The 15729-nt window shown below is 33.2% G+C and overlaps 1 protein-coding gene across 2 annotated transcripts in view; it reads right to left on the bottom strand.

Annotated features, from left to right (window-relative positions):
- Nucleotides 1–15729, bottom strand: part of LOC148618100 (neural-cadherin-like) — a 68277-nt gene that overhangs the window by 5665 nt on the left and 46883 nt on the right. For both annotated transcript variants that reach the window (XM_088585966.1, XM_088585967.1), the window contains 10 exons: nt 14809–15083; nt 12876–13239; nt 11510–11737; nt 8836–9052; nt 5840–6018; nt 5062–5368; nt 3452–3659; nt 2470–2717; nt 1535–1663; nt 53–148 (listed from right to left, as the gene is read on the bottom strand). In XM_088585966.1, the coding sequence (XP_088442092.1) occupies nt 53–148; nt 1535–1663; nt 2470–2717; nt 3452–3659; nt 5062–5368; nt 5840–6018; nt 8836–9052; nt 11510–11737; nt 12876–13239; nt 14809–15083 (2251 nt within the window). The remainder of the gene's footprint in view (nt 1–52; nt 149–1534; nt 1664–2469; nt 2718–3451; nt 3660–5061; nt 5369–5839; nt 6019–8835; nt 9053–11509; nt 11738–12875; nt 13240–14808; nt 15084–15729) is intronic.

The raw sequence follows: 15729 nt of genomic DNA, 5'->3' as shown, positions 1-15729 counted from the left end.
TTGCCATTAGAATTATGTGTAGTACTTTTAGCTGTTTAGATCTGTTTCTTACCTTTGCCATTAGGAAGGAGTTGATATCCCTGGTCAGCATAAGGCATGTCAGTTCTACGTAACCGTGATACATCATAAACATCTTGATCTTCTTCTCCTGTAATAATTACATTGTCATATTAGTTATATCTTTGTTCACATTAATTTTGTTTCCAGCCGTTGAAAGCCATGTAAAAAAACCTTCCATTGCTTTTAATGAAAACCCATGTTTTAGTTATGCCCCTTGTATATAAACCTTTATTATTATATAGAAAGCAGTGTTTTATCAACTGTTCCCAGTGTAATAAATTTCAACAATTCACCCTGTGAAATAAATTCGGTAATTTGACTCTCGCACTTTCTCCCATCAAATGTCACAACTTTGATATCAATCCACCAATCACTGAATTAAAATTCATATTGAAAATATCAATAAATCATGAAGAAAATCTATATAATAATAAGGATAATTAATTGGTTATCGTGAATAAGTAAAATATTATCACTCATGCCAAGAACACTTGAAATTCACTCGTGCATGGAACAAGTTTCGCACACTAGTTAAATCTAGGCGTCCTTCGGCACTCGTAATAATATTTTGGTTATTAACTCTTTCCAATTAATTATCCTATTAGAAATCAAGAAGTTTTATGTATTTTGAGGTTCAAAAGCCAAGTTATCTTTTGCAACATTCAAAACAAACAAAAATGTAGGGTAATGTGGCATTTTTTGGCCATTTCCATAGCTTGTTTACATACAATGGGGAAATGTGATAAATTCTGACCCCAGCCCCACCACTGTTTGAAGTGCTAAGAAAAAAAAATCTGAATAGCAAAATAAAGAACTTGCATATTTTGAAGTGCAAAAATGAAATATCTTTTTAATTATATAAAACTGAAAATATATTATTCAATCCCATTATCACTGGCTCTCATTTCTTGACATATTGTTCTCAAATAAAAGGGGCAGTCATTATAACTTCATGTAAATGTACTATATTTATACCTCCAGAAAATTGTAATGTAATTACTCGATGTAATCATCAACAACCATCTATATATGCATAGATAAAATGGTGACAGATTATCACCTTCACTTAGATTCTTTTCTGTTCCACCTCAAGTGAGAAAACCCATTTAATGAAAATAGTTAACCTTAATCAAAAAATAATGTCCTCCTTCTGTATACATTATGCTATTTCTTCCCCCTTCCACTCAATTTCCCCTTATTTAACTCACCTCATCCCTCCTCATTGTGTTGTCTTATGTTTTTATGATCATCATCCAGTAGAGAATTACCCTAAACTATCTTGGTATATATCCCCTGTCTAACCACCATTCTCTTTTCTCCTCCAACATACCTGCCCCTCCTCACCATGATCAATAACATTTTTTCTGATATCATCATACTGATCTTCATACAGAATAGATTTACCTTCTTCTCTCTTGGTATATTGAGTTATCCCCCATTTCTAACAATCCCTCTCTTATCTCCTCAAACATACCTGCGCCCTCTTCATCATGATCAATAACATTTTCCCTGATATCATCATACTGATCGTCATACAGAATTGATTTACCATCTTCTCTCTTGGTACATCTAGTTATCAGCAGGAAGGATAATAAGGCAATAACTGCAAATAAAGTGACCATTTATATTTGTTGCCAATACTTATGTATATAAACAGAGACAAGTGGTAGTCTGAGCTGTGGTCAAAATAATTTCACACAACCAACTTAATGACATTTTGACTAGAGGCTCAGATTGTATATCTCTGTCCAACATGTCCAAATTGAATTTTAGTAAAGATAATTAAGCTTGAACTTACTGACAAAGAAACCTTCAATTCTATTTACTACAGTTTTTAGAAGGATGAACTTATAAACCAAATCCAATGGTTTATTACTAATTATCATATAGATAGCAATGATTTATTGAACGTTCCCTGTGTACAAACTTTCAATCATTTACACTGTGAAATAACTTTGGTAATTTCACTTTCACACTTTTCCCGCCAAAATGTCACAACACGAATATCAATGGGCTGATCACAAAATTTAAATTTATGCTGAAAATAGCAATAAATAATGGTGAATCCATATAATAAAAAGGATAATCAATTGATTTTCCTGAATAACCACAATATAATTACTCTTGCCAAGAAAACTTGAAGATTTAACAGAAGCGCAGAACATGTTCTACACACCCGTTAAATCTTGGTATTTGTCGGCACTGGAGATCCTATTTAAGTTTCATCATCCTATTAGTCTTTCTGCTCTTCTACTCTGAAAGGATGATATATTTTCAGCTAAAATGACTTGAATGTATAAAGGAAACTATTTTCTAAATTTGAATTATTGTTATATGATTTTAGTTTATACTTATTATATATTTTTCACTGAAATCTAAAGTGTGAATCATCTTTACACTGATACTTACACAATACAGCAAATATGCTGACAAAAATTATCACCAGTAGTTCAATGGTTACTCCCCCTTGTGCTATCTTTGTCACAGCTTGTTGGTTACACAACCGACCAGACCAACCTGGAGGACATTTACACCGGAATGTCAGAGGGTATGGTAACTCTATACAGACTCCTCCTGAGTAACATGGATTAATACCGCTACAGTACTTAATCTCTTCACAGTCTATACTTGAAGCTGGCATGGTAGAGTATGGACATCTGTAAAAGCAATGAAATCACATGATATAGAGCAGGTTCTACCTTCACAGTGATTGAAGCCATTCTCACCATCCAATGATGATATATCACACATGTTATAGAGCAGGTCCTACCTTCATGGTGAAAGAAGTCATTCTCACTATTCAATGATATATCACACATGTTATAGAGCAGGTCTCACCTTCATGTCGATTGATGTCATATCGCCATTCAATGATATATCACACACATTAAAGAGCAGGTCCTACCTTCACGGTGCTAGAAGCCATTTTATCCAAAAAAAAATAGTTCTACCCACTGAATTGATATGTATTACTAAGTGATTTTCATTGCATAGTACCTTGATACTGATACTGACACAGACAGGATGACTCCTATACAACCCAAGCTTTGTTGGTGGGGGTATTAAAACAATAAAACATCAAGAGTTCACAAGATCACTTTTGATGGAATGATATGACATGTGAAAACTCTGAATCATCCCTTACAATTTCCAACAGTTTTGCGTAAAGCCATTATACATCTGTGAACATGATTTAAGAGTGAATAGAAGCATTATACAAATATATTAAGACGAATTATAAGTACACACTTTCTTGATTAACCAGTTTCTATCAATACAATATAACTCTGTGAAACATCGTTTTACACTAAAATAACAACAATAAAATATTTATCTGAGGTATCCTGATTGTATCCTAAAGTAATCAAAAGTCAACAGAACCAATCAATACCTGCACTCATGTGTACCCCACAGTGGATAACACACTTTCCCGATTTTATTCAGCCTTGGTGAAGCACATGTCACATTTTTACAGTCATTTCTGAAGCAGCCTGTTTTAACATTAGATATCATAGTCATTATTGCTGCTGGGCTGTCACCACTTTCTTCCATCTTCATTGGGAACCACTTATTGTCTACACGGATATCAGTTATACAAGCTACAAAAATATGGTCAGGTTCATAGGAGATCTAAGCAATTGTAACTGTACAAAATTAAGCGTTTATAGATTTTGCTGGTAAAGTTACTTGGGTGTATCTCTTTTTGCAGATTTAGAAAGAATGTGATGTTACATTGCATAAGAATTTTTTTTCCAATGTACAATTTTTCTCTTTTGTCTGCGCCCCCCCCCCCCCCCACCAAAAAAAAAAAAAAAAAAATTATAATGATAAAAAAGGTGAAAATTAGTATAACTTACACAGTATACAAATGACAGCTACAAGCAACACATAAGTGTACACAGAAAAGGGGTGTGGATCATAATTGACAAGTGGTCTCATAAAGTTCAATACTAATTAGTAAATCCTTTCACAAGGGCAACTCTTTGTGTCTGAGTGAAATAAAGAATCTTGAATCTTGAATCTTTCAGATCCCTGTATGTAACAAATAATTAATTTTTTCAAGAATAACATTTCATATTGTTGAGGTGTATCCAAAAGTATTGGTTGATGACAGATCATCATACAGTCATAATGATTGTTCTAATAAGAAATGGGCCCAAAATGATAATGATGATGATGATGGTGATGATGATGATGATGATGATATGTTTAAATCTAACATGAAAAATCACACTTTTTAGTAGTTTGGCATGAAAGAGATATGAATATAAACTTAGTTCAACTTATCTTTAGGCGGACAGAATTTTTTAATTATTATTTTAACAAAGAAGATAAAACTTTAGCATTAAGGTTCTGCTTAAATCAAAATCTAGGAAAATAACTGTCAAGATAATTTTAGTCAGGATGTTAAGAATGCAATTATGATGTTCCAGAAGACTTTGTTTAATACATCTTTAAAATAGTATTCTACATGTATGCATGTTTGGCCTTTGACTGACATTTTCAACAGAAGTACAAACACCAAATTTTAAAATGAATGTATAGATTTACTAGAACAAATTTTTTTCAGAAATGCAAATATGTTGTAGCCTAAATATCTAGTGCAGTGTAAGCTATCAATAATTTGTGACAAACTGCCAGATTTGAATGAAAATTTTAATATTTATCAGTGTTAGTATTAAGCTGGATCATGGAATAAAATATCTCAATTTATCTTAATTTAAAGAAATGAACTTTTTTTTAAAAAGAAAATCAATGCTAGCTTATATTGCATAATACATTTAGCAACATAACTATATGAAATGTTATATTTGACGAGCTGCAGATTTATTGTTGTTCACATAGATGCTATAAAACAATTCCTAAGTTTGTGTGTTAAATACATATAAAGATGCATTAAGTAATGTTTTAGCACTAATTTTAATGCATTATTAAAACTATGAAGGAAACATTTCATTAAGGAATGTCCTAGATATTGACTTTAGCTGAACCTTAACTTACTATCTGGAAGGCCACGCCCATCATATTTGGCAATACTCTCCCCTTCCCATATCACTCGTGACCCAGCAACCAGCCGATTCTTCCTCAGGTAGAAATCCTTCCCATCATTCTCATTACCAAACAACTCATTGAAGAATCTCCCTTCCCCACTGTCCATCTTTAGCTGCATCCATTGACCTGACCTTGTCAATGTCACTGTATGCCACTGACCATTGTTAGCTATAGCATCAGGTAAAGAGATGACATTGGCTCCAGTGCTATCATGGTTACCAAGGTCATATGTTGCTTGTAGATGGTTGTTTACAATCTAGAAGACAATTGTTTTTTATTCAATCTTAAAATTTCACAATTGTAAAATCTCATTTCAAGTGTAGTGAATTCATTCCATGGTAATGAATCCTTGATTTCTCTGTAATGACAATCTTACATCAAATGTGATGTTCATTGAAAGGAATGAAGGAAAATTCTCTCCCTCCCTCTTCATAATCCTACCTCAAGTGTAATGTGTTTCCTTAGCAAGTAACAATATCCCTACTTCCCTACTGATTATCATATCTCAAGTGTGATGCTATAATTTCTCTGTGAAGTAAAAAGGAACAATATCCATCCCCCTCCCTACCAATAATCCTACCTCAAGTGTAATTTAATTGTTTTCCAATGAGAGAAGAAGGAAAAAATATCTTTCCTTTCCTCTTTATAATTCTACCTCAAGTGTAATTTATGCCTTCCTAGTGAAGAAAGAAGGAACAACATCCACCCTCTCTCCTGATAATCTTACCTCTAGTGTAATATATTCATTTCCTAATGAAGGAAGATGAAATAATATCCCTCCATCCTGATCTCTGGTCCTGAACTGTAGCTGTATTGTCACATGCTGCTTCCGCAATGTAGCCAAAAATTCATCCTTCAGACTCCAGGCCATGAAGGCAGAGGATTGAAAATCTCTGATGGTGGTTTCTGTAAAGGTACAGTCAAATATCTTGAACTATTCAGCAAATACATTGAAACTTCTCCAAACCGGTTAACACTGGGACAAAAAGAAATTGCCGGTTTGCAGGGGTGGCTGGTTTGGTGAAAAATAGCACAGAATTCCCTGAGTTGTCTCCCTTTATAGTGTTTTATAACTGATTACATAGTCTTGCATGTACATCACTATTTTTACCATACTGTCACCATGTTTTATGTTTTATAATAAAATGTCTTGTTTTTTTGTTTTATAATAAAATGTCTTGTTTTTTTTTGTTTTATAATAAAATGTCTTGTTTTTTATTGGTTTTATAATATAATTTCATGTTTTTTTGTTGTTGTTGCTTATTTCATGTTTGACTTGATAAAAACAAAAGCATCAACTGGTACTACCAATAAATAATACCACCTTAGAAGATGGATTAGGATAAGCTTCATCTTGTTTCCAAATCCTTGTGTGTTGTATTATAATATTGTCATATCATATATTGATGTATTCTTTTAAATAAAATATGTTTAAACTAAATAATGTTCACGATGTAGGAAGAATATGTGTTAGACATCAAAAGGTTATTGATTGTAATTTACTTATTAATCATCAGTCCTATTATATTTATCTACCTGTAAACGAAGTTGATTGATTTTACATTGGCTTGGGTATAGATCACATTAATTTGACAGTTTAACAATAGCACTATGAATTACCTCTCTTATGGTAATACCTGATGTGTGTATACATCAATTAACACCTGTCAATTTACAAAACGTGAAGTCCAAATTAAATTGTTTGTTTACATGACTGTCCACTTAATAAGCATCAATAAATGAATGATCAATTATGATTATTTACGGTTCTGCTGACACATTCATTACAGGTAAACCATAACCAGTTGGCCAGAACTGAGAGGTAGTTAGAGAGGTGATGTAGGGTTTTGGGGGTGGATGGTCTATTTGAAGACAAAATACACAGGTTTTAAGGTATATCGACCACAACTTTTGAAAATGGCCAGTTTGAAGGGAAGACCGATTTTTTGAGGGCCCAGTTTTGAGAAGTTTCACTGTACTATGGTTTCATAATTTTCATGAGGTATTTATTTTTGTGATTTTCTTGGATGGTGTGGAACCACGAACTCAAGAATTAAAGAATTCAATAAATAATTTTCTCCAATTCAATCATTTCAGGCCAAATGAATAAATCTTGGCATCGTACATGTGTCATTAGAGAAGAAACCATACGGTGCAGTAGGCATCCTGTCAATCCTTAATTGTAAAATTAACAATGATCAATTGCTTATTAGGGCTAAGTAGGTCTGTGTCTACCTAGTTTGTGTACTAATGTCAGTGTAAACTAAATATATTGATAGAGTGACTTTATTCAGCTGTTTCTATCTCTACACCATTATTAAATGTTGTAAAAGTGTTGTGAACTCGGGGTTCTACTGTTTTTATTCAAAATAGACTTAGCAATGGTTTCTTATTCACTTACCAGAACTTCCAGGAAATGAAAACAGGGTCATAATTTCCCTATAGATGTGTCATATATGTAACTTCCATTCACTATTAAAATTACCAGTATTGTGAAATATGTTAACACAGAAAATAAATGCTTACAAAATTTTAGTTTTTAATATCCAGCAAAAAATGGTTTGGCTTTGGTAATGATTTGTTCAGGGAAGCAGATCTAGAGAAATGTTTGATTTAAAAAAAATTCATTGACCCATAAACCATGAATTCAAGTACCAAATGAAATGTCTTTATTCCTCTATCCACTAAATTTGATACCTACAAAATTAAATGAAATCATAGTTGGAAGTTACTTACCTGCAATTTCATGATAGCACTATACCCTGAATAAAAACTCAATGACATAAGTGTGTTTCCCCATAGGGTTTTAATGGCAAATATGTGCGGCCACAGCCACCTGAGCCATACAAAAAGTGAACCATTTGTAGAATGCATTGAGGTCATTAACCCTTTTAAGTTTCAAGACATCTGCACCTGAAGATCAGAGCTGATCTTTCCAAATTGGTCAATTGGAGGCTTAAATGACCTCTAGAGGCCACACTGTTTAATCAAGTGGAATCAAAATTCTATCAGATGTTAAAGTTGACCCTTTTATTATTAGGAAAGGTAAAAATGTGGACTTTCAGTATTATTTATTCAAGTTCATTTTGTGAAGAATTTCTACAATCATCGTACCATTAGCATAATGATTTTGAAAGCCTTATTTTCCAAGCTTCACAATGGTATGTAACTTTAGGATGTCATTCACCCTAGGAATTCACAGTGAAACTTTGAAAATTACTCTTTTAACATGTAAAGTAATGGAAACATTAGAAGTGGTTAGTGAGACCTAACAAAAATTTGATCATTAATAAATTTTCCCATGTCAAAATTTTACATCTGACATTTTTGTGACAAAAATTTTCTCAATCATAACTTACAGTGAAAAATGGGAAAGTAAAAGTAACATGAAACAGGAAGTTGATATTGGATAGCAACCAGAATTGCTCACAATGTACACCCCACCTATATAAAGCAAAATACCAAATTTAAAATCAATCTGTCAAGTGAGAGTAAAGAATTTTGACAGACAGATGTATGGAGGGAAATATACACAAAAGGTGATTCTAACATACCACCCATTCATTGATTTGGGGTATAAAAGTAACCCAATATACTGCAGAGTTTATAAAAACGAAATCAGAAATTTCAACCTTAGTTTTAAATGCATGTATACAATTATGACTTCAGAAATTTTGAGAGGTAAAAAAGTCCTTCATAACTTTTCCATCCAGTATTACTTACCAACTTCACATTTTACTGAGTCCTTCATGGCTTGTCTATAGCCAGGTTTACACACACACTGGACTTCATTCTGTTCCCAGTTAACCATCTCACAGGTACCATGCAGACCACACCGAGAGCCACCAACCGATGTGAAACCACAGACAGCATCCTCTCTAGAACAACCATTCTGATGGTTTATACCTGGGTGCTTCTTACTTGTGTGTAGATCATACAGCTGTAACAAAATCAATGAACTATAACAAGATTGTGCAGCAATATGCATCCATCCCTGATGGGATTTCAAGCTCTCAAAATCAAAATACTTTTGATATATATGAAAAGTTTGATATATATGAAAAAAGGTGAAAATGCAAATTTACCCTTCACATGGATATCCAACTTACTGGGCCTATTATTGATTTTAAGTACCAATCCTCATAAACTGTCGTATATCAGTATTTTTGAGAAAACCATACATTCATTCCTCAATCAACCAAATCAAGAAAAATAAAGTGCAAATTTCATACATAATCCATGTAATTTTTATCTCAAAAGTGCAAGTAACTTCTGTGGGTTTTTTATATTCACAAATCACCTCCTGTCTGATTTTTATAAAGACTGCTACTTAATCATCTAAAATCAACATTTAATTCTTTGATAACCAATGAGGATTTCCTGTTCAATTACGTCCCCATTATCACTGAAGTATCTGATACACCTTTTAAACCTTCAGTCAGTTATGGCTGTAGAGTACTAAATTACACTGTACCAACCTGCCATCTGTAGAACACTTACCTCCCCATTATGATATAAGTTTCTGATACACCTTTCAAACCTATAGTCTGTGACTACTATAGGGTAGTCTGGTACACTATACTGACCTGCCATCTGTAGAACACTTACCTCCCCATTATGATAGAAGTTTCTGATACATCTTTCAAACCTATAGTCTGTGACAGCTATAGGGTAGTCTGGTACACTATACTGACCTGCCATCTGTAGAATACTTACCTCCCCATTATGATAGAAGTTTCTGATACACCTTTCAAACCTATAGTCTGTGACAGCTATAGGGTAGTCTGGTACACTATACTGACCTGCCATCTGTAGAACACTTACCTCCCCATTATGGTAGAAGTTTCTGATACACCTTTCAAACCTATAGTCTGTGACAGCTATAGGGTAGTCTGGTACACTATACTGACCTGCCATCTGTAGAACACTTACCTCCCCATTATGATAGAAGTTTCTGATACATCTTTCAAACCTATAGTCTGTGACAGCTATAGGGTAGTCTGGTACACTATACTGACCTGCCATCTGTAGAACACTTACCTCCCCATTATGATAGAAGTTTCTGATACACCTTTCAAACCTATAGTCTGTGACAGCTATAGGGTAGTCTGGTACAGTGTACTGACCTTCCATCTCAGGGTCTGCTCTGGCCTCCAAAATTGTGTTGCCAGAAAAATCACCAGCTACCATTTTATGTCGACAATTTTCAGAAATTAGACCTGGGGGGGGGCAAAAAAATTACTTTTCTAAAACAAATATGACAGTATTAAGTCCACTGATGAATTATCTTTGTCAATTCATCAAAATAACCTCTCCGTTCATGACATACATGTACACAAGATTCACTCTTGTTGCATGAATGAAGCAGGTTTTTAGCTCTAGTCTGTCACTTTCATATGCATAAAATAATAAAGTACTACTCCAGAAACAGGTATTTTATTTTTATCAAGGACTTTATTTCTATTCTCACATAGTCCCTGATTTTAAAGCATTTTCACCTTTGTCCTTTATGGTCTAATTTATCTTGCAATATAATTTGAGTTTTTTTTTTAATTTAACAAAACTTGGGTTCTTTTTTTTTTTTCAAGTGATAAAATTTCTAACAAACTACATTTTGTACCATGGACCATTAATTGAGTCCCTGTTTAATTATCTTGGTATCTGAATAGTATTTCCTTAATTAGATATTGGGAATCCCCATTCTATTTGTTTACCGATTTTCCCACCAAAAAGTCACATGGCAAAAGTGTAAACAAATGTCATCCATTTTCTTTTATCAATTCTTTCATTTCCATGTGTTTAGACACTTCCTGATGGGATAATCATTGTTAATTGGATTTAATTTATTCTGTTATTATGTAAGTCTGTTTCTGAATATATCACATGGTTAAACAGGGCTGTGAAGCTTGTATGTAGCCAAATGCACATGGCCATAATTGCATTTACCTTTGACCAGATGATGAGAGTTTTGATTAGCTCAATAATGTATTTGCATTTGATTGACACCTCCCATGAGGATATTGTCATTTACAGTCGTCTGGTCTAATTACCGTTAATTGCCTTCAGTCGTAAATTGGTCATGGTCAGTTAACTCTGACGAGGTGCCAATATAATTTGATAATTAAAGAAAATATCCCTAGCTGATAAACTTCCTGTCAATTTTATTATACAAAACTTAGGCACCAAGAAAATCGGCAATTGGTTATTTTTGTCGCCAGATAAAATAAAAAATCGCAAATTGCGAGATCAACGAAGCCCAGCGCGACTCCTGCATCTATAGAACACTTACCTCCCCATTATGATAGAAGTTTCTGATACACCTTTCAAACCTATAATATGTGACTGCTATAGGGTAGCCTGGTACAGTATACTGACCTGCCATCTATAGAACACTTACCTCCCCATTATGATAGAAGTTTCTGATACATCCTTTGAACCTGTAGTCAGTGATGGATGTAGGGTAGTCCGGTACACTGTATCGACCTCCCATTTGTAGAACAGTGTTAACATTAAGGTATTTGTTTCGACCCAGAGTTTTACCAGTGACTTCACAAGACTTTCTATCAGGATGGGAGGTACTCTCAGTAGTAGCAGCTGAACAATGGTCTACAATCATTGTAACTTCCTACAAAGCAGATTAAAAATAAACATGAAGTTACATGTTGTTGTGTTAGGCATACCACCATTTGTACAGGAAGTTGATATCAGACATCAATTAAATTGTTTACAACATATGCCCCATCTATATAAAGCCACACACCAAATTTGAAAACAATCAGTCCATTGAGACCTGAGATAATTGCAACAAATTTCAGACGGATAGACAAGATGAGTCAAATGAGTACAGTTAAAAAATTGAAAAATGAGTACCCAGTATATTGGCAAGTTTTTTTTTCAGCAAGACTACTCTTTATATCCCCAAGCAATAAAATAAAATGGTACATTCAAACCTCGGTAGCTCGAACTCCAAGGGACCATTGAAATGTGTTTGAGTTATCAGGAGTTCGAAAAATTGTAGTTCATATATTTCCGGATTTTTTTCGGTGCCAGTCCGAGTTTGACTTTATCATTAGAATTTGCTTACTTCATACGAAGTTGTGTTAGTTCGTGGATCTTTTTCGTTCGCTTTTGGAAGATTATGTTGATTTGTGGACATTAAAAATGCTGTGTTTGCTTTTAAAAACGTTCATAGTTTGAGTTCCTTGGTCAATTATTGGTTTTCATCCGATTTTCTATCATGCTTTCATCATACCGACTTCGGAACATTCTCGAACTTGAATCAGTGTTATGTTAAAGATCAAAACTACCTAATTAGTGATGACTTAAATTTTACTTGTAATGAACTAAAATGACACTGATTAATGATAGGGTTTCAGTTTTTCACACCTTTTATCACCTAAGCTGACAAAATTGCTGACGAGTTCGAGTCAGTGAGGGTTATTCTCTAAGATTTATTACCGAATGGACTGACTAGTCAGTTCAAGTGTTCGAGAAATCGAAGTTCGAGAAATCCAAGGTTATTTATATTGATTATATAGGAGAAGATTTTGGTACTTTGAATTGTGTTTGAGAAATCCCGGGTGTTCGAGCCATCCGAGTTCGAGCGAGTGAAATTCGACCTAGGATCATCTTGGTGACTATATCGTTCTAAAAAATTAGAAAAACTCATATGAATTCTTATTTGATACCAAACAATACCTCTTAACCAACAACCAACATACATTTGTGAGAAAAAAATTTGTGTAATAAATCCAACACCCAACCTGTCCTTTCCGTCTGATGTCAATCCTATGCCATGATCCATCATTTAACTTTTTCATTCTTGTTATACCATCCTTTCCTTTCCCATCCAACTGTAACTTTACAGTACCAGTTCCATGGTTGATATACAGCAATGGATAACCTCCCTTTAATTCCAATGAGATGAAATCCTTTGGTTGGTCTACTGCCAATTTATCAACAGGACCATTGTAAAACAGTAGACCATGTTTCTCAACAGTGATAAACTCAATGGAGGTTGTACTAGCTTCACACTGAGCTAATGGGGGATAAACAGTGTAACCACCAGAAAAACTGTGGTGTGTTTGTTGACATCTCTGACCATTGAAACCACTGAGGCATGAACAGCTAAGAAAAAGTACAAATTTCATAGATAATTGACAAAATGAAGTATTTTAATCTAACTTATGGCAGTGGAGTTTTTATGACAATTAATTTCTCCTGAAATCATCTACCTAATGGCTTTTGCTTCAAAAATGCATTTTCTGTTTTAAGTCGATGACGAATTTAAATCTAAATCATACATTGTTTCTATGAACTTGTTCTTGTCAACAATATTATAGACAATGCTGAATGCTTTCTGTTTTCTGTTTTTAAAATTTAAACATTTGGACCTCATTTGAGATCATTTGTATTTATAGGGTCAAGTCATTATGACAAGCATTCAAAAATATAGGGTCAAGTCATTATAACAAGCATTCAAAAATATAAAGTCAAGTCATTATGAAAAGTATTCAAAAATATAAGGTCAAGTCATTATGACAAGCATTCAATAATATAGGATCAAGTCATTATGACAAGCATTCAAAAATATAAGGTCAAGTCATTATAACAAGCATTCAAAAATATAAAGTCAAGTCATTATGAAAAGTATTCAAAAATATAAGGTCAATTCATTATGACAAGCATTCAATAATATAGGATCAAGTCATTATGACAAGCATTCAAAAATATAAGGTCAAATCTTTATGACAAGCATTCAAAAATACAAGGTCAAATTATTTTGACAAGCATTCAATAATATAAGGTCGAGTCATTATGACAAGCATTCAAAAATATAAGGTCAAGTCATTATAACAAGCATTCAAAAATATAAAGTCAAGTCATTATGAAAAGTATTCAAAAATATAAGGTCAATTCATTATGACAAGCATTCAATAATATAGGATCAAGTCATTATGACAAGCATTCAAAAATATAAAGTCAAGTCTTTATGACAAGCATTCAAAAATACAAGGTCAAATTATTTTGACAAGCATTCAATAATATAAGGTCGAGTTATTATGACAAGCATTCAAAAATATAAGGTCAAGTCATTATAACAAGCATTCAAAAATGTAAAGTCAAGTCATTATGAAAAGTATTCAAAAATATAAGGTCAATTCATTATGACAAGCATTCAATAATATAGGATCAAGTCATTATGACAAGCATTCAAAAATATAAGGTCAAGTCTTTATGACAAGCATTCAAAAATACAAGGTCAAATTATTTTGACAAGCATTCAATAATATAAGGTCGAGTCATTATGACAAGCATTCAAAAATATAAGGTCAAGTCATTATAACAAGCATTCAAAAATATAAAGTCAAATCATTATGAAAAGTATTCAAAAATATAAGGTCAATTCATTATGACAAGCATTCAATAATATAGGATCAAGTCATTATGACAAGCATTCAAAAATATAAGGTCAAGTCTTTATGACAAGCATTCAAAAATACAAGGTCAAATTATTTTGACAAGCATTCAATAATATAAGGTCAAGTCATTATGACAAGCATTCAAAAATATAAGGTCGAGTCATTATGACAAGCATTCAAATTGATTATTTCTATGAATGCATAGTTCCTGAGTCTTGTTTTCAATATTTCACTAAGAATAGCAATATATTGCTTCTAACCAAACAATACAAACCTCAAGTCACCAAAATCATCCTGGAAACATGCACCACCATTCAAACAGTAATCAGAGGTACATCTGAGTGGTTTGGTGAAGTTTTTTGCCAGACACTGACATTCTGCCACTATTTTGGTTCCCACACCTACAAAGGACTTGCCCTTGGTGTTAATCATTACTGGGGCTTGCTCATCCACATATAAGATATTGGAGCAACCTCCACTGTCACATAATTCCTTCAGACACTCATCAATATTGACCATGGCTATTTGTCCACCAGATATCATCTCAAACTAGACAAAAATAGATACACATTTATGCTAAGCTTACCAAATATTACACATAAATTCTAAATTGTGTAGATTTTTATGGTATAATTCATAAATTAATATATTATTCCTGTGATAAATTGTTGTCCAATGGTAGATATTTCATGCATTTCAGGACAACAACACTTTACCAATAGAATAGACCCAGCTTTGTACTAGTCTGACATGCAGGCGTTTATCATGCAAATTCTCTGATCCTACAGGTAGGCATGACATCCCACTCATTATTCTGACTCACAGCCAATCAGTCCTCACTCTATCTTCTATGTGCTGTATGTTTAGAAAAGAAGAAGCAGTGACTACTCATTTAAAGGCTTCAGCATGAAATTTCACCATAATTACATGTATGTAAAATCAAAATAGATAATAGTAGATCATTGTATCCAAAGCATTGTTTGATATAGAAGTAATAAAAAAAGAACAGTAAAATACTTGTACTCTTTTTATCACTTAAATTTTTTTAATAAAAAATAACTTTATTAAGGATAACTAGAAGTTCAAGAGAGCATGAATTGCTCACCTTGTTAACCATTTGCTTATTTGAAAAAAACTTGAGGAATGAGACAGGCTATGTTAAAATTAACTGAACTGTCAAATAAAGGAAATTCTT

Source organism: Perna viridis, chromosome 5 (assembly GCF_037379345.1).
Source record: "Perna viridis isolate PV_CMFRI_1.1 ecotype Kerala chromosome 5, ASM3737934v1, whole genome shotgun sequence".
NCBI lineage: Eukaryota > Metazoa > Mollusca > Bivalvia > Mytilida > Mytilidae > Perna > Perna viridis.
The sequence above is the reverse complement of the archived record's forward strand: the minus strand, read 5'-3'. Positions and strand labels throughout refer to the sequence as shown.